Genomic DNA, 24,862 nt, shown 5'->3' on the forward strand with positions numbered 1-24,862 from the left:
AACAGAAAAAAATAAAAAAGAAACTATTTTTTTCTAACACAGCACAATTTTTACTTCCGAGCTCTAGGCGTGACTTTTCAAGACTGACTCTTACGACTCGACTTCCGATCGGATTCGGTTATTTGTTTTTTGTCACCCCTCAATATCCCCACTCTATCCTTGAGTTCGTTAGGCGTCCGCGATCGCCGCCATGCACGCCTCCTCTTCGAATATTCGGCGGAAGGACCGTTGGGATATTGATGGCTCATTAAGCACTTCGGCGATATACATTGTCGCCGAGTGCCGCCATATCTTTATCTCCGATTTTAAAGTGAGCCGGTCGTGACAGCGGCCTAGTCTCTGATGTGGATTGACGTTACAACAGCGTCACCGTGACGGAGAGACACTCTCTCGTCGTCCTGTTTTGCGACCAAGTTTTCAGGACAGAAAAAACAAAATCACATAAAAGCTCTGCTCCCCAGCGGCTTAAAGCCAAAGATTATATTAAAACACAAAAAATGTAAAATGCCGACACATAACATAGTATGGCTACGTCGTACCGTCGCGTATCGGTACTTTTGCCTAACACATCTTATTAAAATTCATAGTTTATTGTGAATACCCAAATGTATTTTTTTTTTTTATTTTAATAACGTTTATTTAAACCAAGATACATTTTAATACATTTGGGTATTAAATTAATGGGTATTATTAATACATTGGGTAATTAACACTCTCTCTCGTGTACGAGTTCATTGACGAATTAACTAACGCCTTACTATCTGTGATTACTCCACGTTTGATATAAATTTCAACTTAGACTTTGACGAAAAATTAAACCTACTATCCCGTTGACCGTGGGTTCGTTATCGAGTCTTAGACCAGTGTCACTAGTACCTAATCATCGCGATTCTTTGTCAACTCTGTAATATCCGTATCTGTGTCAATAAACGTCACTTCAACTGTGTAAGAAGATGGTTAGTTCCAGTGAAGGTTCATTACGTACCCCAAACCCTTACTCCGATAGCGACCCGGACCAGTATACGATGACGATACAACATATATATATGTCGGGTTATGGTTGGAATTTTGGGCGCGTAACAACTCTTCACGTGAATTAACCATTGTTTTACACAAACGAGATTATATTTACACGTATACACAAGTCTACTACAAAGATTAACAAATAATAAGTCTAGTGAATAATAAGCTTAACAAATAATAAAGTTAGTGGATAATAAGTTGAACGAATAATAAGTCTAACAAATAATAAGTCTAATGAATAATAAGTTTAACGAATAGTAAGTTTAATGAATAGTATGATTTACGAACAATAAGTTTAATGAACGCTATTAACAATATTTTTGAGTTCAAACGAATCCACGGCCAACGGGATAACTCTTTACTAAGCGTAGACTGATCTTAAGCACGGAAATACGATGGTTGAAAACTCGACGTGTCACTCTCCAAAAGCAATAGCAAGAATGCCAGCCTCGTGGAGATTTTTCTCGCTGTACGCTTGCATTTGTTTTCTATACTCGTTTGGAAGCATGGAGAAGGTTCCAAACGCCGTTGCTAGGCAGACTCGTTGGAAGCATCGAGAAAGTTCCAAACGCCGTTGTTAGGCAGCTTCTGCCTGGAGTTTGATTAGTAATACAATGTATGACCCATTGTATCCGCACCTCCGAGACAGCATCACACGTGGCTAGGCCCGCTCCCGAGACCGCATGCCGCCACAACCACATTTCTCGGAAAACCCATACAACCACTCCAGACCTCCGTTAGGCAAAACGTCCATCAAGTGACCGTGGCTACGTTCGGCGATCAATTGTCACCTCGAACCCAATCTCGCTATCACAAATCTCGAACAATTACAGCTATGATACAATCCAGGCTAGAGTACTAGAGGATGTTCCTAAAATTTCCAAGGAACGGCTTCGGCTTTCCTTTCATCTCCGACATATATTTAACGAATACAAAAAAAATTTTTTAAAGTAAACAAAAAAATTATAACAGATTTCTAAGCTTATTTCATGGGCTGCAGTTTTTAATCGGCGTGAAAGATTCATCTCGTAATTTTTGACTGAAACAAAAAACCAAAAAAGGATTAAATTATTATATATTTTTCTTCTCGATGAACTAAAAAAGTTCGTCAAAAAGTTTATTTAAATAATTATTATAGCACCTTAAAGTTTATTTTTTCTTTTTAAAAAACTCATTTTTTCTTTAGACCCGCCAAAATTTTTAATTTCACACTATTTTCTGCCTTTTTTTTAGTTCATCCAGAAGAAAAAAAGACATTACCCTTTAGATTTAAGCATTAGATTCAACTAGAATCAAACATACGATAAACACATATTATTCAAGTTAAAGTACCACGCCAGATTCTTATAATTCTCAATGAGAATTGATTGTAAAATTTTTCCAAATAAAAAGAAAAGAAAAAATATCTTCGTTCTTAAATAATGAAGCAACTAGCGAAAAAAATGAAGAAAAGGCGAAGAAACGATGCAAAATATTCATGACGTGCACGTGATTCAGCTACATGTTTCAGTTTTGTTGAATATTTCATAATCGAACATTTTCTTTCTTCTTCTATCGCACTCTTGTATCTTGTGACGTGACTGTTTCTCGTGGGAGATAAGAGCAAGACGAAATGCGGTCTCTAGCATTTCGCATACAAAAAAGGACAAAACTGTTCGCTTTTCTTCTGTTTTCTTCCTTTTAATTAATGTAGAGATTACAATCTCTTTAGTGACGGAATATATAAACCGCCCATATTCTGGCAATAAAGGACAACCACTTTCATTCTGATTTGAAAATGTTATCAAGTATCTTATCTTATAAGAAATTGTAAGTAATGACGTATTTAAGTATTATGGCAACATTGGTATTACCTGAAAGAATATTCTCAAAAGCGGAAAACATTCTGAATAAAAAGTGAAACAGATTGAAGGAGACTATTGCAAATTCTCAACTAAATTGTTTTTTCTTTTTTTTTTTATTTAATTTGTATTTTACAATTTGTCCAGCTGGACATTTGATAAATTTTCCTAGTTTATTTGCTAAATAGCATGTGGATGACTACTCCCAGCGAGATGCCATCGTCGAGTCTCAACCAAGTGGCAATCAGTCAGGTTGCAACTGATCGGTTGATATCACGAACTTTGAACGAGATTAACGCTCAAGGTGGAGGTAAAATTAAAGGTGCCGAGTATGTTTAGGTTATTTACTTTCACTCTTTGGTATACACGAAGAGAATCACTAGCACTTTATGATACAGAATAATGTTATGTTTATTTAATACGGTTTAATGTAACACGAAGAGTATAACGTTCTGATCAAGATTGTTATAAGATTCTCTGTTGAGGAAAATATTAGGTTGGTATGATCACTAGTTCCTACATGCAAAGTTGGTACGACTTCTAACGACGCTCTTTTGTTTTGGCGCCCGTCATGTGTTAATTATCTGAGTGTATCCGGTGTGTTCATATGGCTGTACATGGTGGTGAAATACAGAATATATTAATTGAATCTGCGTGAATCAATTAAATATCCAACTCCAAAACCTATTATTTCAAATCTTGTAGTTGTCTATTCTCGTGAGTGCATATTCTCTGGTATTGCTGATTGATACCAGATGTTTACTTTAGACCTGACCCATCGGGCACTTATGGTGTTTATGAGCCTCTTAATGAGGTCCACGTAGTAAGGTTTACAACTTGGTAGGTAGAAAGTCAGACTTTCCCAAGAAAGGCAGAGGTGTTATCCGAGTCATAAACGGACAGGAGACAATTGTAAATGAAATGCATTTTTGTATGCATGTATAATATGTTTCAGCGATTTTAGAAATTTGATAAGAGGGTAAAACAATCTTGAATGGATAGAATCGTTTCAATAGCCAAAAAGAAAGGTTAGGAGAATTGTATAAACATGAAGTTGGAGTTAATTGTAAATTTAGTATAGTTTAAGTTATTCTGTTGTAGATTTTTTTGGGCCTTTTTTATTTCCTGTACTTTTGTAATCTTTTTTATTTAATTTAATCTTGTTTCTAATCTTTTTTTTAATCTCTTTTATTCAGTTCCAGTATTATTCAATAACCAACTGAAATACAACAGCACACCTTACAGAATTCATATTTAGTAATTCAAATTTTGAAGTAATGTGTAGAAGAAACTGTTTAATACGTTTGTTGGAATACAACGATATTAATCTTATACAGATGAGGTGATTGATCGAACGGATTCTTCCCTTCGTTGCCCAGCGATATCCCCACTAGCGTGCGTTCATTACATGTACCGCGGCGGCTGGCGCGTGTATGCTCTTCCGAGAATTCGGCGGAAGAAGCGTAAGGATATGGATGGCACATTGGGTACGTCGGTGTCACGCTTTGACGGCGTAGCGCTTTGTATTGCGAAGCCGTTGGAAGGTTCCGTAGCACGTGCCGCCACACAGCATCTACACAGGTCACACTCATTACTGCATAGAGAATGGGATTCAAAATCTTTTCAGGAGCCATGGGTCACTAAGTCAGTCAGTCTAAGAATAACTAGCCAACTGTCAATATTCCATAACACTCATTTATATTTTTGGTTCTGTAATTTTTTGTTTAATAAATATCACATAATATTATTTTAACATAAACATTGTGTCTTCCACAGATTATTAATCTTAATTTCGAGAATAAATTCTAACAACGTTAAAGATGAAAATTACCAGCGATAGAAAAAAGACCCTAATGTTTGTAACATATTATTTCATTGTAATTCTAGCAGTTGAACATAATTTTAAATAGAAACATAATTATTTAATGCAATGAAATCACTAAAGTGTAATTGAAGTGTAAGTCTAATTGATAAACCTTTGTATTTTGACGAATTAGAATCTATCAGCTATATAAAAAAAAAAAAAAAACAAATTTTACAAAGTGCTTCTCTGGGCACTAAAGGCGTCCGTTATCGACTTATCGCTCGTAATATACAAAAAGGAAGTACTATCTGCTCAGGAATGGAAAAATCTGTTTAATGCTCTTTGTTTTAAATGCCCCAATTTCATGCACGTTTACACCAATGGTTTTAAAAATGAAAATCTTGGAACAGGAGCCGCTGCCTTTACTAAAAACAAATTAATTAAATATGGATTCAGAAACGAGGGTATACGCAAAGATTTAAAAGTTCCAACAGTCAAAGAAGAAATCGGCAGGTACACGGAAAAAACAAGGAAAGAACGGCAACACATCCAAACGAGCTGGCTGCTAAAGCGAGCAAAACTCCCATAAAAAAAAAGACTAAAGAGAAAACACCCCACTGACCTCACTAAAGAAATAAAATAGACAAACTAGAAGATGGTATCCCGCTGGGGTAGCCATCCACTTTTTATCATTTAGTAATAAAGCTAGAAAAATTTACCAAATGTCCAAATCGGACAAATTGTGAATGTAAACAACTAAATAAAAAAAAAAAATATCTGGCAATGGGAAGAGAAACTCGAAAACCATAGATGTTTTCTGTAATTGAAAACACCGTAATCACTAGTTGATACAGCGAACGGTCGTTGTAAATTCAAGATGTCTCAAATAAAATCCGCGTTAATTGTATGCTCGATATTTTTATTCGTCAATTATAATTGTCGACAGATACTTTTATTCTGATATCAAACATTATACAACTGCGAAGTTATCAGAGAAGAGAATATACGAATTTAAATTCTCACCTTAAATGTATGCGAAGTCGATCGAGTTTTATTGTACGACTTGGCGGTTAATCGAACTTTGACAACTTATAGAATGACGGTGTGAGCACTTTAATTGACAAAATGGTAACTAACAGGTAATACTTACAAAATTTTTACTAACTTGATTTCGATTTGACAGACGAACTGGTAGAATGATGGTGTGAACACTTCGATTTGACAAATGGTAACCAACTATTAATACTCCCAAGATATAACATTTACCAAGATATAACATTTTACCAAATGTCCTACTGGACAAATTGTAAAATTTAAATAAATAAATAGAAAAAAAAAAAACTATTAATACTCCGAAATTTTTGCTAACTTGGCGTCGACTGATAGAATGACAGTGTGAACACTTTGATTTTCAAATGGTAACGGACTGTCTTATGTCACTACGCTTGTTTATATCTTGAATAATTGTCACGTGACAGATCGTTCCCATGGGAATCATAACGTTGCTACGTGACAGAATGTGAATATTATAATTGCTAGTCTAAGCTGAGATTTTGTTTTCTTGGTTATCTTGTTTACGCCGTGTCTTAATTTCTTAATTTCTCATATTCCTTTTGATGCTACCTGAGAAAACGCGGATACTGCTTATCTTCTGCTGAAGTTTCGTCTTCTTGGTTATCCTATTTACGCCATGTCTTGATTTCTCATATTCCCTTTCCATGCTACCTGAGAAACGTGGATGCTGCTGAAGTTTCGTTTTCTTGGTTGTCTTGTTTATGCCGTCTCTTAATTTCTCAAATTCCTTTTTGATGCTAGTGGAAACATTCAAGGTATGTGATAAGATGTGGATATTGTAACAGCTTATCTTTTGCTGAGGTTGCGTCTGCGATGCTTCTAGAATTCTCCATACCGAGAGCGTGAGAGCGGCGGCGGGCATCTCATTGTTCTGCCGAGTCCTCGCACGTATAACACGCGTTATTTCTTGCTCTTCAATAAAATATTTCTTTGCGTAATAGTAAGTTTTAATTTGTTGTTTTATGGGAAATGATGCGAAGTGGTTGTCTGTAATGCGCGATTTTGACGGTTTTGTTCGGTGTTTGATTTAATTATAAAGGTGTATAGTTTTACATTTTGAGGTTATCTTGTCTTCGTTTCTTTATTCGTAATGGCATGTTATGAGTTTGTATTATTTGTTATCTGTTCACATTGTACGGATTTCGATCAGTATTTTATATGATTGTTATCTTCGGTTTTTTTTTAGTTATGGACATGGAGGTATTCGCGCCTGTACGAACTGTACAAGTATGTGTTTTTTTAATTTATTTTAACTTCGTCCTGTTTCGTATGTTGTTTCATCCGTTTTGTCTTCGCAAACTTGTGTGTATTGTTTTAGTGCGAGAAGAAAAAGAAGGGGAAGAGGAAGTCACGAAAAAGGTACGTGAATGGTTCGCGAAGACGTGGTCGGCTTGGTGGTGTGGAACGCCTTGAACGAAGGTTGAAGATGTTGGAGAAGCTGCTTTCCACCCAGGTTGACACCGTGGCTCCATCATTGGCATCGTGTCCTGATGATTCCTCGGTCATTGACTTGAACCTGCCAAACGAGGATATCGTCGAGTTTTCGCCGAGTCTTCCTTCCTTCGAGGTGCTTGATACAGGTGATTGTGCGAAGGTTCGCTTTCCTGAGAATATTCCTACCGAAGTTCTGGATGCTCACTTGCGTCATCACCTTTCAGGTCAGGGGGCAATTTCCCCTATTGTACGTTCCTGGTGTATAGACAAATTTCGCGAAATGTATCCTGACGCTCCATCTGCTGGCTTTAATTTTATTTAGCAATAGTATTTTGTTTATCTATATGTGTATATATGTGTTAATGTGTTTAGGTATATCCATACTTGTTAGTAAGTGTTTTTTAGTAGTGTAATTTTTATATATTTTGTATTCCATAATTGTAAATTTCGTATCCGTAATATATATATGTCGGAGAATGACCCAAGCTGGGGCCAGGGGCGTTTGGTGAGCCTCCTTCGGAGTCGGCCATCATGACCTTATCCCGCGTACTTGAACTCGTATTCCGTGAGCAAGCACTCCAGACGCGACAATCAAAGACGGTGACTACACTCGCGATAATCGAATTGGTATCCCTATGTCCCTAACGAATCCGCGACCAACGGGATGCACTTATTCGGATCAGAAGGCGCGGCTACCTTCGTAGGCGAGCTCTCCAGAAAGAAATGAATCTCGTCTCCATCATGCCACCGAGGGCAACTCTGATGCGGGTGTCTGCCAGGACACGAAATCATCGGACTCTCCCAGGATAGCCCTCGTTCTCGAAGTGAGGGAAGTTGACGTCGCTGTCTATTGGTCAACTTGAGACAAAGACTACTTGTCCGTTAGAAGCATCTTAATTACCAAAAAAACCCAGGTTTTATAGCCGGTCCTAGGCTAACTGGACTTGTGCTGTGTACGTGCCTCAATATCTAATATTCCTTGTCCGAAGGAACCGTTGGCGTGTTTTACTGCCGGGTACCTCTATGGGTATCCTTTTAATGAGGGTCATACTATCGCTCCATGCCCTTTTTTCTAAATCGCACGCCCGTCCCGTTGGCCGCGGCTACGTTCGGCGACGGATGGTCGCCTTGGGTCTAGGCTTTACTATCGCAAACCAAATACGACTAGATCGAGTAACAGTACTTTATTTAATTACTTTCGTTACATGTTCATAGCTTTTTCCGAGGTTCCGGCGAGGGTTCCGGTGTCCTTTTCGTCTCCGACATATATATGTCGGGATAACATTAGAATTTAGGGCGCGTAACAATTCTTCGTTTGGATTAGCCATCGTTTTACGAAGCAGAGATTATATTTACACGTGTATACAAGACTTTTACAAAGTATAATGAATATTGAGTTTAACGAATAATAAATTTGACGAGTAATAAGTTTAACGAATAATAAGATTAACGAATAATAAGTTTAACGAATAATAAGATTAACGAATAGTATGTTTTACGAATAATAAGTTTAACGAATAATGAGTTTAATGAACGCTATTAACAATGCTCTTGGGTTCAAACGAATCCACGGTCAACGGGATAACTCTTTACTATGCGTATAATAATTTTAGGTACAAAATACGATTGCTGAGACTCTAGGTAAAACTGCTCGATGTGTCACTCTCCAAGGCGATCGCACGAATAATAAATTGATGGAAATTTTTCTCGCTGTACGATTGCATTTGTTCGTTATATACTCGTTGGAAGCATCGAGAAAGTTCCAATCGCCGTTGCTAAGCAGTTTCTGCCTGGAGTTTGATTATTAATACAACGTGTGTTCCATTATATTGACACCTCCGAGGTACAATCCCATTGTACCTTGAATTGAATGACATGATTGAATGACAACAATTGCTTAATTACAGCTGTGATAAAATCTAGGCTAAAGCATTAGAGGACTTTCTCAAAATTGTAAAGGGAAGGCTCCGGTTTTCCTTTCATCTCCGACATATATATTTCGTTTTATGTTGTAATTTTGTATATTCCTATTTATTATTAGATTAATAATTGTTCAATTTCATATTGTATCTTCCGCCAGGCACGTTTTATTAAATTATTCGTTGTAAGTTAATTATTAATGTAGATATTGTAATTTTATATATTTCATATATTTTATTTTAATTATGTAAACAATATATATGTATGTCGAGTTCTCATTATGATTAGGGTTAGGGATATGTATGTATACAATTTTTGTATCTATTGGATTGTTATATCGTAATGCGTATTTCTTTATACTTGTTAGTTTATTAGTTGATTTTGTAGATTTCTTGTATTTTATGTATTCCATATTTGTTATTAAAGTATGTATTCCTATCGTTCCATTCCTTTTCTCTTCCTTGTTGATGTTTCTTAATTAATTAATTTGTTCAGATCGCGAGTTGCTCTTGATTAGTTTTGAATCACTGATTGCTATTGATTAAATTTTCGGATCGCAGTGCGATATTTTCATTGTTCTATTTGTTTTGCTATTATTATTCTATTTATTTTCGTTATTCTATGAGGTTTATCGATTGGGGTGCGCTAACTGACGCTCCTCGTTGATTTTCCTCGTGCCCATTTCTTTGCTTCCAATTATTTAAAAGTCCTTGCGCTTTCCTTTGGATTATTCATGTTTGTCATTGCGAGATTTGATTAAATTGTCGAATCGTAGGTTATGATTGAATATTACGTTGTATAGTATTATGTCATGTAGTATTACGTTATATGGTATTGTTAATTCGGCCAATCGCGGGGAGACGCAATCGCGAGGAGAGACGTCAACGGGAGTCGTAAATTCCCGTTACGATTATACTAATCGACACCACGAGTTGATCGATCCCCTGATTTCCGTTAAGATAATAGGGGTGATTAAGTTTATATAACACTGTGATTCACAGAATTATAAAATATATATTTCCAACACTTAAACTACACTGTTGAGTAGATACAAATCGTCAATAACAACTTGTCGCACGAATATGAGATATACACGAATGATAGAGCAAGGTTCGTACAATCGAATTTCGTATATTAGTGGACGTAGCACTAGAGGATACTTGATAGACAATAGATTTTGATGCTAGACTTCGACGTTGTAGTATGTAGGAGAAGTATTCGACTTGACTCTCCTATGGTCGTAGGAGAAGTGATGAGTAGGAAGCCTCCGACCAACGTGGTTCGTGAGTGACCTCTCTAAAAACCAGATGTGCGTCGAAAATATTTTTAGTCTCAAAAATCTTTCAGGACGACGGATTGAACGAAGATACATGTACACAATGAAAGAGAAAGTTATGGTTGGTCCTCAGGTTTGTTGAGGGTCGAAATGACGTTACGCAGGCCATCGGCTGCCCGGTCGCGAGAGCTGCAGCGCAGATGTTTTGGGCGACGTAACAGGTATCGAGTCATGGTTTATTAATTAATTTGTTCAAATCGCGAGTCGCTTTTGGTTGATTGGTTTTTCGGATCATAGTTTATCCTTAGTCGAGTTGTCGAATTATAGGTTATTCTTGATTGGTTCGATCGGTTCGCGGCTCGCTCGGTTTATTAATCGGTACATATATATACAGGGTGGTATACAGTTGAAAATATAGAATAAAAATTTTTTTTTTTAATTTTTTTTTAATCTCTTTTTTTAATTTTTCCATCGAGACAATGATCTACAGTGAGATCCGTTATAACGAGACGTGATAAAGTGCACGCGTACCGAGCGAAAATTCAAAGTCGATTTTCTCGAAAACAAAGCCTCAAACGAAAAATTTTTATTCTATATTTTCGACTTCTTTTTTCGCGTAGAATCATCCCCCTTTCCGCTTTTACCACCAGTTACCAACCACCCTGTATATATATTTTTTTTTGTTTATTAATCGACTCTATTTAATATATTTTCGCGTTTCTTATATACATACATCCCTATTTGTTAGTCAATTAGTCACCCTTATTTAACAATATTTTTACGTGTGTCTATATCTAGTTAATCTTTTATTAAAGTGTTTTTATTTTATTTTATTTTATTTTATTTTATTTTATTTTATTTTATTTTATTTTATTTTATTTAATTGCATTCGAATCGCCACTCGCGCTATTTGCATATTGTAGTTTTCGTTTTCTTTTTGCTACAGCACGTGCGGAGTGCGGGACGTGACATTACGTCCCGTGACCTTCTACACAAAAAGGACTCTATCCCTCGGGCCAGAGGACAGGCAGAAGTCTAAACATCTTCAATGCATACCCTCAATATTCTTAAGAAGTCACCATAAATCTTAGTACTTTTATAATTAAGGTCCTTTACAGCAAACAAGTAATTGAAAATATCTTCCTTAGATATTTTAGAATATCTTCCCTACCTGCCAACCTTTTGTTTAGCCAATTGGCAGCGATGACCGTTGCCCTTACTTTCCTAAGGAAAATTGTCATTGACGAATCCGCTTATTCTGTGTCCTTAAACACACCCATCACTAGTTTTCCTCTGCAACATCATAGTGGCAGAAATTTAGTTGCTTCAGGCTTTTGAACCAGTCAGCATCTTAACTTCTTGTCCATCAGTTGACATCTTAACTATTACCTCTAAAACTTATATTCTACGAGAAGAAGTTGTTGGAGTAAAAGGTGTATTGTTAATTCAGTGCTACCGCGAACGCGTCTCTCCGCGAACAGTCGAACATTTTGCTGCTTCGTGCCACGTGCACTATTGTCAAGTGAAACAGTGTACACCCCAGTGATACCCACAATCATACACTGCATTACTATCAGTTCCAACAGCAAGTTCCAACAACTTTAATCTCGCAACAACTAGAGGGTCAACTTCGAGAAGGAAACACCTTCATCGCGAAGCATACTCACACAGTCCGCGGTGCAGCGACGAGCAACCTCCCTTGCGACCATGAACATGGCTAACGCGGAACAGATCAGCTTGTTGAGGCGGAAACGAGGTTTCCTGCTCCATCGACTCAAATTAATGTCGAAACAACTGTACAAATATCAAAAGTCCCGTCAGCAGAACAAAGCTCTCTTGATGTCATACCGCAAAACTGTCGACGAATTGTGGAGCAGGTTCAACGTTCTCCAAGAAGAATTAGAGTTACTCGACGAAGAAGAAAACTCATGCCTAGAAACCATCTTACACTTCTATCACGCCCTGGATACAGAATTAACAGAACTCATTGATAGCACACAATCATCACCACCTGCAACACATATAAGCGTCAGATCTTCCGCAACATTGTGGCCAATAGCAATGAAATTACCAAACATACATTTACCTACCTTCGATGGCACCTTCGAAAACTGGAGTGCCTTCTACGAAATCTTCTCTTCCACCATAGACCGAAACGACCAACTGACGCCTATACAAAAGCTACATTATCTCCAGGCATCCGTAACTGGTAGAGCAGCGAGGTATGTTCAATCATTGAAAAGCACTAAAGTTAGTTATACAGACATTATCGCCGCTCTCAAGGAAAGATTTGACTGCCCACGACAAATTTGTTTACGTCACTTCTCCGCGATGCAACAGTATCCCAAACTGACTAAAGAAACACCGAAAACATTGGCTAATTTAATCGGCACTATGAAACAACATCTGCGTGCCTTAAAGAACTTAGGTAACCCAGTCACGTCAAACACAATTATCATCGGCCTATTCTTGTCCAAATTAAATCCAGATACCATACAACAATGGAAGCTCACTATACCCAACGAGAAAATGCCTCCGTATACTCACTTATTAGATTTCCTTGAAAAAAAGGCAAATTGTGTCATAACGACATCCGTTGCTACTCCGGCAAGACGAATGCCAGAACGACACAAGCCTCTCCGACAAGGCTGTCCACGGAGGAACGCATTCACCGCTACGCACTCTCCGTGTCCAATCTGCCAAGGATCGCACGGAATTTGGACTTGCGACATCTTCAAGGCGAAATCAGTCAAGGAACGTCTTACAGTCGCCAAAAAAATTTCCGTGTGCACCAATTGCCTGAGAAAGGGGCACTCGATTCTTTGTTGTACTTCCGGATCCTGTCGTGTGTGCGGACTTCGTCACCACACGCTTCTGCATCAAGACGAAACTGAAGTGAACAATCGGCCGAGCACAACCGGCCGAACATCTAGACGATCGCCAACACTACCTTTGACATCTTCTTGGACACCTCCTTCGACACCCTCTTCGACACCCTCTTCGACACCCTCTTCGATACATCCTTGGCTACATTCTTGGCCACCTCCCTGGGCACCTCCATGGACACCCTCTTCGACACCCTCTTCGACACCCTCTGCGACACCCTCTTCAACACCCTCTTCGACACATCCTTGGCCACATTCTTGGCCACCTCCTTTGACACCTCCTTGGACACCCTCTTCGACACCCTCTCCGACACATCCTTGGCCACCTCCTTTGACACCTCCTTGGTCACCCTCTACGACACCCTCTACGACACCCTCTTCGACACCCTCTGCGACACCCTCTGCGACACCCTCTTCGACACCCTCTTCGACACCCTCTGCGACACTCTCTGCGACACCCTCTTCGACACCCTCTTCGACACCCTCTGCGACACTCTCTGCGACACTCTCTGCGACACCCTCTTCGACACCTTCCTCGACACCCTCTTCGACACATCCTTGGCCACATTCTTGGCCACCTCCTTTGACACCTCCTTGGACACCCTCTTCGACACCCTCTTCGACACCCTCTCCGACACATCCTTGGCCACCTCCTTTGACACCTCCTTGGACACCCTCTTCGATACATCCTTGGCTACATTCATGGCCACCTCCCTGGACACCTCCTTGGACACCCTCTTCGACACCCTCTGCGACACCCTCTTCGACACCCTCTGCGACACCCTCTGCGACACCCTCTTCGACACCCTCTTCGACACCCTCTTCGACACCTTCCTCGACACCCTCTTCGATACATCCTTGGCTACATTCTTGGCCACCTCCTTGGCCACCTCCTTGGACATCCTCTTCGACACCCTCTTCGACACCCTCTGCGACACATCCTTGGCCACCTCCTTTGACACCTCCTTGGTCACCCTCTACGACACCCTCTACGACACCCTCTGCGACACCCTCTTCGACACCCTCTTCGACACCCTCTGCGACACTCTCTGCGACACCCTCTTCGACACCTTCCTCGACACCCTCTTCGACACATCCTTGGCCACATTCTTGGCCACCTCCTTTGACACCTCCTTGGACACCCTCTTCGATACATCCTTGGCTACATTCTTGGCCACCTCCCTGGACACCTCCTTGGACACCCTCTTCGACACCCTCTGCGACACCCTCTGCGACACCTTCTTCGACACCCTCTTCGACACCCTCTGCGACACCCTCTGCGACACCCTCTGCGACACCCTCTTCGACACCCTCTTCGACACCCTCTTCGACACCCTCTTCGACACCTTCCTCGACACCCTCTTCGATACATCCTTGGCTACATTCTTGGCCACCTCCCTGGACACCTCCTTGGACACCCTCTTCGACACATCCTTGGCCACATTCTTGGCCACCTCCTTGGACACCTCCTTGGACACCCTCTTCGACACCCCCTTTAACGGCAACCACATTCGCATCGTCATTATCTTAGCATTACCTTATCCAACGCCACTAAACATCTTGAATCTGTTACAAAGCTTTCCAGATCAAGAATATCGTATCGGAGAATCATTATCCGGGACAGAATGTGAAAACACCACCTCCGCCGCTTCCGAGATGGATCATATCTGTAATTGGCCCGAATCAGAATCTCCGCGTTAAGCCGAAACGAAAATGAGGCCGAGAACGAACTCGCAACACTATCAAGGTTCCGATATCTTGGAGTCGCATTATTGAATGCCTCCTGGAGGGCTATGAACAAGCTTTCTGACTACGAAGATATTTGGAACACTACCGAGCAGTCGAACCATTCCACCTGACCCTCTCAACGACAATCTCGCCACGAAAGACGAAGCAGTGCATTCCTTGTGCAGTGCCAGCATGGTGACACCTCCAAGGAACAAACTAAGCCTAAAGCTGGCCAATTCAGAGCGCAACTGCTCCCCTGAAACCAGAGTCCAAGCAGGACAGTCCGTTTGATGCGGAACCAGCGGTTGCTGATGCACATAACGCAACGATAATATCAAGAAAACAACTTAAGAACAATTCAGCACCAAATAAACATCGACACAGTGAACCACGATGACTACAAACGCCAGCAGCTATTAAATTTTAATCAACTGGATCTAAACGTGGGTGTCACTATATAGCGGCCCCTTCTCTTAAGAAGGGAAGTTTGTTTATCTTTAAACTTAACAAACCAAAACAAGGTTGGCACTCCAAGGAACAACGATATGAGTCTCTCCTGATTCCAGTCGATCGCGAGATCGAGCTTCGACGTCGACTGTTAATTGTGTTGAAATTCAGTTAAATGGAAAGCTCCATGTAGTTGTAACAGAAACAAAAAAGTATTGTAAGGTGTGCTCTTACCGAAACAAAGCAGGAGAAGGACATGAAACAACTTATTATTGCGATACTTGTTTCGATACAGCTTGGCAGATGTTTTATAAATTATCATAAAAAACAGAAAAAATATTAAAAAATATGTTCAAAGATGTAAATATACATGTAGATTATTAAAATATAATGTTTTTTAAGTTAATTTTTGTATAAAATCATTTTATATTACCTACAAGACACTCGTCACATACGTGCAAAATCACCTCGAGTTGCTGCTACGCCCAACCGAAAAGGCTGTTAATCAAATTTAATTTATTGACCAACTTCCAATAATCTCTACCATAAGATGTCTGTATATAAAGCGCGAATTTTTAAAACTTCAAAATCAAAATTAGAAGCTTATAATAAGTTAATCGGAAGAAGATACGTTACAACATAACGAGTCGAAGAGCGGGATAATATACCATTGTCAAACTACATATATTTCCACCAAGTTTCTAAAGGCTGGTTCAGACACGGCCAGTACAGTAGGTAAGTAACAAAGAATTTAAGAAGTTGCCATGTGTGAACATCGTAATCTAGTCCAGTAGATAAGAGTAAGTTCCAGTAGTAGAGACAAGTGGCAATTAATGTAGTTTGTAATGTAGTTTGCCAAACGAAAAGGTTTGCCAGAGTAGATCCAAATTTGTTGATTTTCTGCTCAAGTAGAAAAACAGAATTAGCTTTTCCCTTTTTCTTTCAATCACTATTATTGTAATAAAAGAAATCTACCTGGTCTAGACATAGATAGGCCGGCTTATAGACGCTCAGGTCTAGTCCACCGATTCGTCCAGTCAACGAAGCGATTCAACCCATTTGAATAGTTCTTTTAGACAAGTCGATTAGCGACACATGCAGGTACCCGTGATACTTAGCGCTTGTTCCTATTGTAAGTTTTTTTTCTATTTATTTATTTAAATTTTACAATTTGTCCAGTAGGACATTTGGTAAAATGTTATATCTTGGTGTTGTAATAATATAACACGTGGATGGTTATCCCCAGCGGGGTACCATCTTCGTGTTTGTTAGGTTATGTCCTTTGTGAGATCTGTTGGGTGTTTCCTTTTTAGTCTTCTTTCTATGTTTGATGTGTTGATCGTTTCCGCTGCCAGCCGGTTCGGGTTTTGGTTTGCTATTCTTTCTCTGTACCTTCTTGCGCATCTGCTAATCTCCTCCTTGACCGTTGGTATTCCAAGGTCTTTCCGTATATCTTCGTTTCTGACGTACCATGGTGCGTTTACTATTGTTCTGAGGATTTTAGCTTGGATTACCTCTATTTTGTTTATATGGCTCATTGCTGCTGTTCCTCATAGTGGTATTCCGTACGTCCAGACTGGTTTTATAATTGTTTTGTATATTTTTAGTTTGTTTTCTATGCTTAGTTTGGATTTTCGACTTGTTAACCATTGCATTTGTCTCCTTGCTGTCTGTATTTTGTATATTATTGATTTAATATGTTGTTTCCATGTAAATCGTGTATCTAGGTGGAGTCCTAGGTATTTGACTTGCCTTGTTTGTGTTATTTGCGTGCCGTTAAGTATAATGTTTGGTGGTATCTGTTTTCGCAGTGTGAATGTAATGTGGTTGCATTTATCGGGGTTTGCTTTAATTTGTTTATCTTGAAGCCACTTTTCTATTTTTGTGATATGTTCTTGTAGTAATGTGACTGCTGTTACAGGGTTCGTGTGCCTGACTAGTACAGCTGTGTCATCCGCAAATGTCAATATTTTGCTATTGGTAGTTGTTGGTATGTTGGCCGTGTATAGTGTGTATAGCATTGGTCCTAGGACGCTTCCTTGCAGAACCCCTGCCTTGATGTCTTTAACTTCAGAGTATGTGTCTTTAATTTTTACTATAAAGGTTCTGCTGCTTAGGTACGAATTTAATAAATGATATATTTGTTCCGGGAATTGTTTCCTGATTGTTTGTAGAAGGCATTCGTGCCTATTGTAAGTGGCGCGCTAGGTGGTCGCCTACCTCGTTTGGTTCGGGTTTGTACGGAGCCCCTAAAATGCAATAAACTAAATAACAAGACTTTTATGGAATATTCTTTTTATTAGACTTCACCTTAAAAATATATTTAATAAAATACAAATTTACTTGCGTTTCATTACCCTCAAAGTAGGCTCCTGCTACGAACGAGATTTCTTTGCTATCTTTCTGTTTATTATTAGATGATAGGGTTAACTCAGTAACAATTCCACCTTTTTACACTACTTTGTTATTACACAAAGAATTATAACAGTTCTGCAAAATCTTCATAGTATGTTTTTGAAATGTCCTCGGTTTTGTCATAGGCAATAGTACAGTCTGTTTTCATATTGAGAATTGAATTTGAAAACAAATTTTTTATCCAGATTTGAACAGTTTAAAACATTTGTTTTTCTGTGATTTCTCATCCATATACACTGGTTTACGCAACTACTCGAACATTCTGTAAAACAAAATAACTTTTTTAAAATTGGACTAAAGGGCTTCAATTTTTTAAAAAAATTAGCGAGATAACTTAACTAGCTGACATGTAAAAAATTAAAAAAAAAATGCAATTAGTCGGGATAACGAAGAAAATAGCAAAGCTCATTTTATACAACTCTTATTTGATCCTGTGCTTCGAATAATCATCGAATAATCGACGTCACGAATAGATCGATTCCCTATTTCGATTAGGATAATAGGAGTGGTTGAGTGAGTATAACCTTAATTAAAGCCTTAAAATCCTAATTTTTAGATCGCAAACTAGTAAACAGTGCAGAGAAGTTCATTTTTCTTAAATTGTTTATAACTTTAATGAAAATTGCCATACAATATATCGAGGCTCTGTGATAAGTAAATAATAGTCATACCAAAATAGGCTACGAAATTTCGAATCAATCAATTTTATCTTCCGCACAATCAATTTGTCAACTTACAAAACGGGAAATCTTTAATTTGTAATAAAAATGTATGAGCTTGTCTCAGTTTATCCTCCGTGCTTGTACGCTATCTGGAGAACCTATATTTTGACATGCAAATGTAACAAAATTTTGTCATGCAAACACTTGGCTAAAATGCAGCTATGATGGTCTTTGCTGAGTTGTAACATGCAGTAATTTTCACACTTTACATCCAACCGTAATGAAACTTGTTTCTATCGATTTGAGGAATACTTCCACGTAATTTAAAACAGAACGTTGTCCTAGAATTAATTAGCTCTAAGATAAATTCGTTTTTCTAAATCGCCAACGCTAAGTTACTAAACATTAAGAAATACGACAAGCGTCGTTTTACAATTTATTACATATATTATATGTGGATTTGATTAAATGTCCATAAAGGATACGAAATCGTTCGCAAAGTTGTTTGCAAAAATACGACTCGGTATAAGCGAAACAGTAGTAGTTCTCGATACAGAAAATGCAATATCATACTTGATTAGTGATTTTGCAACTAAAATTAATAGCGTACATTATAGTGATACCATGCGGTACGAAGCAGTTAACAAAAGCGAAATGATTATATTAGGTAATTTATGGTAGAAAGTACAAGCACAGGATTGCAAGATATTTGTTAATATTTCGAAATATACTGTGAATAATATTTGTCTATTATGTATAAATTTTATTGCCAACGATAGTATTTGAATAAGTTTTAATATAACTGTTGTAATTTGGCAAGCCTGTCGATGGAAGCGGACATAAGGATCAATGATCTCGAAATATTGAAAGTTAACCTCTTAGGTACAATGCGCCACTATAGTGGCTTTCGCGGATGTCATCTTATATCACGACGTGCCACTATAGTGACACTCTACTGACTCATTCGCTCACCGTTTGAAGTAAATGATCTTTTTCATTTGTCTTGTTTGACACTTCTTTTGCCCTCACAACGTTCTTGTCTTCGTTTTTGATACGCCAGTGTCAAGTATCAATTGTTGCTTTTCGTTAATATAAACATACCATTACTAGATGCTCTTTTTAACATGCCGATCCGCTTCCCTATGATTTTTTAGAATCTTCAACCTCAAAATGTCGCTACAAAATAGAAAACGAAGAGCAATTTGAAAAACACTATCGTGCTATGAGTGTGAAAATTGTGACGTGGATTTATGTGCCGTACCGTGCTTTAAAATATATCACACTGAATTATATTATTAATTATTAAAGTAAATTGTTAAAGTTAAAGTATATATAGAGTAAGTACTCCGGTAGTTTAACTTCAAAAGTGTTTATTTCTATATCGAGTACGCATCGTTTTAGGTCGTAACGTGATGCACGTCGAACTCAAGCGATCACGATACAGATCTGATGCTTACTGAACTAAACTGCTACTGTTTCGATACAGACTCGATACAGAGTCGATACAGAATCGATACAGACTCGATACAGACTCGATACGAATTAACCGTGGCTATCTGTCTGACTAACAAAGCGACTACCATCGACGGCCATTAACTGCCATCGACTACCATCCCGAGCTTTTCCTTGTTTCCCTTTTTATAGAGTGCCCAGCGATATCCCCACTAGCGTGCGTTCATTACATGTACCGCGGCGGCTGGCGCGTGTATGCTCTTCCGAGAATTCGGCGGAAGAAGCGTAAGGATATGGATTGGGTACGTCGGTGTCACGCTTTGACGGCGTAGCGCTTTGTATTGCGAAGCCGTTGGAAGGTTCCGTAGCACGTGCCGCCACACAGCATCTACACAGGTCACACTCATTACTGCATAGAGAATGGGATTCAAAATCTTTTCAGGAGCCATGGGTCACTAAGTCAGTCAGTCTAAGAATAACTAGCCAACTGTCAATATTCCATAACACTCATTTATATTTTTGGTTCTGTAATTTTTTGTTTAATAAATATCACATAATATTATTTTAACATAAACATTGTGTCTTCCACAGATTATTAATCTTAATTTCGAGAATAAATTCTAACAACGTTAAAGATGAAAATTACCAGCGATAGAAAAAAGACCCTAATGTTTGTAAGATATTATTTCATTGTAATTCTAGCAGTTGAACATAATTTTAAATAGAAACATAATTATTTAATGCAATGAAATCACTAAACTGTAATTGAAGTGTAACTCTAATTGACAAACCTTTGTATTTTGACGAATTAGAATCTATCAGCTATACAAAAAAAAAAAAAGCAAATTTTACAAAGTGCTTCTCTGGGCACTAAAGGCGTCCGTTATCGACTTATCGCTCGTAATATACAAAAAGGAAGTACTATCTGCTCAGGAATGGAAAAATCTGTTTAATGCTCTTTGTTTTAAATGCCTCAATTTCATGCACGTTTACACCAATGGTTTTAAAAATGAAAATCTTGGAACAGGAGCCGCTGCCTTTACTAAAAACAAATTAATTAAATATGGATTCAGAAACGAGGGTATACGCAAAGGTTTAAAAGTTCCAACAGTCAAAGAAGAAATCGGCAGGTACACGGAAAAAACAAGGAAAGAACGGCAACACATCCAAACGAGCTGGCTGCTAAAGCGAGCAAAACTCCCATAAAAAAAAAGACTAAAGAGAAAACACCCCACTGGCCTCACTAAAGAAATAAAATAGACAAACTAGAAGATGGTATCCCGCTGGGGTAGCCATCCACTTTTTATCATTTAGTAATAAAGCTAGAAAAATTTACCAAATGTCCAAATCGGACAAATTGTGAATGTAAACAACTAAATAAAAAAAAAAAAAAAAAAATATCTGGCAATGGGAAGAGAAACACGAAAACCATAGATGTTTTCTGTAATTGAAAACACCGTAATCACTAGTTGATACAGCGAACGGTCGTTGTAAATTCAAGATGTCTCAAATAAAATCCGCGTTAATTGTATGCTCGATATTTTTATTCGTCGATTATAATTGTCGACAGATACTTTTATTCTGATATCAAACATTATACAACTGCGAAGTTATCAGAGAAGAGAATATACGAATTTAAATTCTCACCTTAAATATATGCGGAGTCGATCGAGTTTTATTGTACGACTTGGCGGTTAATCGAACTTTGACAACTTATAGAATGACGGTGTGAGCACTTTAATTGACAAAATGGTAACTAACAGTTAATACTTATAAAATTTTTACTAACTTGATTTCGATTTGACAGACGAACTGGTAGAATGATGGTGTGAACACTTCGATTTGACAAATGGTAACCAACTATTAATACTCCCAAGATATAACATTTACCAAGATATAACATTTTACCAAATGTCCTACTGGACAAATTGTAAAATTTAAATAAATAAATAGAAAAAAAAAACTATTAATACTCCGAAATTTTTGCTAACTTGGCGTCGACTGATAGAATGACAGTGTGAACACTTTGATTTTCAAATGGTAACGGACTGTCTTATGTCACTACGCTTGTTTATATCTTGAATAATTGTCACGTGACAGATCGTTCCCATGGGAATCATAACGTTGCTACGCGACAGAATGTGAATATTATAATTGCTAGTCTAAGCTGAGATTTTGTTTTCTTGGTTATGTTGTTTACGCCGTGTCTTAATTTCTTAATTTCTCATATTCCTTTTGATGCTACCTGAGAAAACGCGGATACTGCTTATCTTCTGCTGAAGTTTCGTCTTCTTGGTTATCCTATTTACGCCATGTCTTGATTTCTCATATTCCCTTTCGATGCTACCTGAGAAACGTGGATGTTGCTGAAGTTTCGTCTTCTTGGTTGTCTTGTTTATGCCGTCTCTTAATTTCTCATATTCCCTTTTGATGCTAGTGGAAACATTCAAGGTATGTGATAAGATGTGGATATTGTAACAGCTTATCTTTTGCTGAGGTTGCGTCTGCGATGCTTCTAGAATTCTCCATACCGAGAGCGTGAGAGCGGCGGCGGGCATCTCATTGTTCTGCCGAGTCCTCGCACGTATAACACGCGTTATTTCTTGCTCTTCAATAAAATACTTCTTTGCGTAATAGTAAGTTTTAATTTGTTGTTTTATGGGAAATGATGCGAAGTGGTTGTCTGTAATGCGCGGTTTTGACGGTTTTGTTCGGTGTTTGATTTAATTATAAAGGTGTATAGTTTTACATTTTGAGGTTATCTTGTCTTCGTTTCTTTATTCGTAATGGCATGTTATGAGTTTGTATTATTTGTTATCTGTTCACATTGTACGGATTTCGATCAGTATTTTATATGATTGTTATCTTCGGTTTTTTTTTAGTTATGGACATGGAGGTATTCGCGCCTGTACGAACTGTACAAGTATGTGATTTTTTAATTTATTTTAACTTCGTCCTGTTTCGTATGTTGTTTCATCCGTTTTGTCTTCGCAAACTTGTGTGTATTGTTTTAGTGCGAGAAGAAAAAGAAGGGGAAGAGGAAGTCACGAAAAAGGTACGTGAATGGTTCGCGAAGACGTGGTCGGCTTGGTGGTGTGGAACGCCTTGAACGAAGGTTGAAGATGTTGGAGAAGCTGCTTTCCACCCAGGTTGACACCGTGGCTCCATCATTGGCATCGTGTCCTGATGATTCCTCGGTCATTGACTTGAACCTGCCAAACGAGGATATCGTCGAGTTTTCGCCGAGTCTTCCTTCCTTCGAGGTGCTTGATACAGGTGATTGTGCGAAGGTTCGCTTTCCTGAGAATATTCCTACCGAAGTTCTGGATGCTCACTTGCGTCATCACCTTTCAGGTCAGGGGGCAATTTCCCCTATTGTACGTTCCTGGTGTATAGACAAATTTCGCGAAATGTATCCTGACGCTCCATCTGCTGGCTTTAATTTTATTTAGCAATAGTATTTTGTTTATCTATATGTGTATATATGCGTTAATGTGTTTAGGTATATCCATACTTGTTAGTAAGTGTTTTTTAGTAGTGTAATTTTTATATATTTTGTATTCCATAATTGTAAATTTCGTATCCGTAATATATATATGTCGGAGAATGACCCAAGCTGGGGCCAGGGGCGTTTGGTGAGCCTCCTTCGGAGTCGGCCATCATGACCTTATCCCGCGTACTTGAACTCGTATTCCGTGAGCAAGCACTCCAGACGCGACAATCAAAGACGGTGACTACACTCGCGATAATCGAATTGGTATCCCTATGTCCCTAACGAATCCGCGACCAACGGGATGCACTTACTCGGATCAGAAGGCGCGGCTACCTTCGTAGGCGAGCTCTCCAGAAAGAAATGAATCTCGTCTCCATCATGCCACCGAGGGCAACTCTGATGCGGGTGTCTGCCAGGACACGAAATCATCGGACTCTCCCAGGATAGCCCTCGTTCTCGAAGTGAGGGAAGTTGACGTCGCTGTCTATTGGTCAACTTGAGACAAAGACTACTTGTCCGTTAGAAGCATCTTAATTACCAAAAAAACCCAGGTTTTATAGCCGGTCCTAGGCTAACTGGACTTGTGCTGTGTACGTGCCTCAATATCTAATATTCTTTGTCCGAAGGAACCGTTGGCGTGTTTTACTGCCGGGTACCTCTATGGGTATCCTTTTAATGAGGGTCATACTATCGCTCCATGCCCTTTTTTCTAAATCGCACGCCCGTCCCGTTGGCCGCGGCTACGTTCGGCGACGGATGGTCGCCTTGGGTCTAGGCTTTACTATCGCAAACCAAATACGACTAGATCGAGTAACAGTACTTTATTTAATTACTTTCGTTACATGTTCATAGCTTTTTCCGAGGTTCCGGCGAGGGTTCCGGTGTCCTTTTCGTCTCCGACATATATATGTCGGGATAACATTAGAATTTAGGGCGCGTAACAATTCTTCGTTTGGATTAGCCATCGTTTTACGAAGCAGAGATTATATTTACACGTGTATACAAGACTTTTACAAAGTATAATGAATATTGAGTTTAACGAATAATAAATTTGACGAGTAATAAGTTTAACGAATAATAAGATTAACGAATAATAAGTTTAACGAATAATAAGATTAACGAATAGTATGTTTTACGAATAATAAGTTTAACGAATAATGAGTTTAATGAACGCTATTAACAATGCTCTTGGGTTCAAACGAATCCACGGTCAACGGGATAACTCTTTACTATGCGTATAATAATTTTAGGTACAAAATACGATTGCTGAGACTCTAGGTAAAACTGCTCGATGTGTCACTCTCCAAGGCGATCGCACGAATAATAAATTGATGGAAATTTTTCTCGCTGTACGATTGCATTTGTTCGTTATATACTCGTTGGAAGCATCGAGAAAGTTCCAATCGCC

General features: G+C 38.6%; 2 protein-coding genes and 3 long non-coding RNA genes across 5 annotated transcripts; 3 read left to right on the plus strand and 2 right to left on the minus strand.

The window, feature by feature from the left end:
• Nucleotides 1-6,929: 6,929 nt before the first annotated feature.
• LOC138188976 (uncharacterized) lies at nt 6,930-7,474 on the plus strand. Its single transcript, XR_011175775.1, has 2 exons — nt 6,930-7,101; nt 7,196-7,474. It is a non-coding gene; the product is annotated as an uncharacterized LOC138188976 (long non-coding RNA).
• A 4,611-nt stretch (nt 7,475-12,085) lies between these two features.
• Nucleotides 12,086-13,175, plus strand: LOC138189167 (uncharacterized). The gene is made up of 2 exons (XM_069131317.1): nt 12,086-12,943; nt 13,020-13,175. Exons 1-2 carry the CDS (start codon nt 12,086-12,088, stop codon nt 13,173-13,175), a joined length of 1,014 nt encoding a protein of 337 aa, XP_068987418.1.
• Nucleotides 13,176-13,251: 76 nt separating this feature from the next.
• On the minus strand, nt 13,252-15,179 carry LOC138189168 (fap1 adhesin-like). The gene is made up of 2 exons (XM_069131318.1): nt 15,092-15,179; nt 13,252-14,750 (listed from the first exon to the last, which is right to left on the minus strand). The coding sequence occupies exons 1-2, from the start codon at nt 15,177-15,179 to the stop codon at nt 13,252-13,254; spliced, it is 1,587 nt and encodes a 528-aa protein (XP_068987419.1).
• Nucleotides 15,180-16,108: 929 nt separating this feature from the next.
• LOC138189084 (uncharacterized) lies at nt 16,109-17,843 on the minus strand. The gene is made up of 4 exons (XR_011175870.1): nt 17,790-17,843; nt 17,620-17,681; nt 16,408-16,559; nt 16,109-16,332 (listed from the first exon to the last, which is right to left on the minus strand). It is a non-coding gene; the product is annotated as an uncharacterized LOC138189084 (long non-coding RNA).
• A 5,001-nt stretch (nt 17,844-22,844) lies between these two features.
• LOC138188979 (uncharacterized) lies at nt 22,845-23,389 on the plus strand. Its single transcript, XR_011175778.1, has 2 exons — nt 22,845-23,016; nt 23,111-23,389. It is a non-coding gene; the product is annotated as an uncharacterized LOC138188979 (long non-coding RNA).
• Nucleotides 23,390-24,862: the final 1,473 nt, after the last annotated feature.

The sequence above is a fragment of the Bombus flavifrons genome, chromosome 18 (assembly GCF_040668555.2).
Source record: "Bombus flavifrons isolate JBK064 chromosome 18, iyBomFlav1_principal, whole genome shotgun sequence".
In the NCBI taxonomy this organism is placed as follows: Eukaryota; Metazoa; Arthropoda; class Insecta; order Hymenoptera; family Apidae; genus Bombus; species Bombus flavifrons.

What these genes read in the sequence shown, in the direction of transcription:
- LOC138189168 (XM_069131318.1), bottom strand. Translation starts at nt 15,179, where the DNA reads ATGCTGGCACTGCACAAGGAATGCACTGCTTCGTCTTTCGTGGCGAGA. An exon ending in TGGAATGGTTCGACTGCTCG is followed by an intron (nt 14,751 to 15,091) that starts GTAGTGTTCCAA and finishes TTGCCGTTAAAG; the next exon opens with GGGGTGTCGAAGAGGGTGTC.
- LOC138189167 (XM_069131317.1), top strand. Translation starts at nt 12,086, where the DNA reads ATGGCTAACGCGGAACAGATCAGCTTGTTGAGGCGGAAACGAGGTTTC. An exon ending in TAGATTTCCTTGAAAAAAAG is followed by an intron (nt 12,944 to 13,019) that starts GCAAATTGTGTC and finishes CTCTCCGACAAG; the next exon opens with GCTGTCCACGGAGGAACGCA.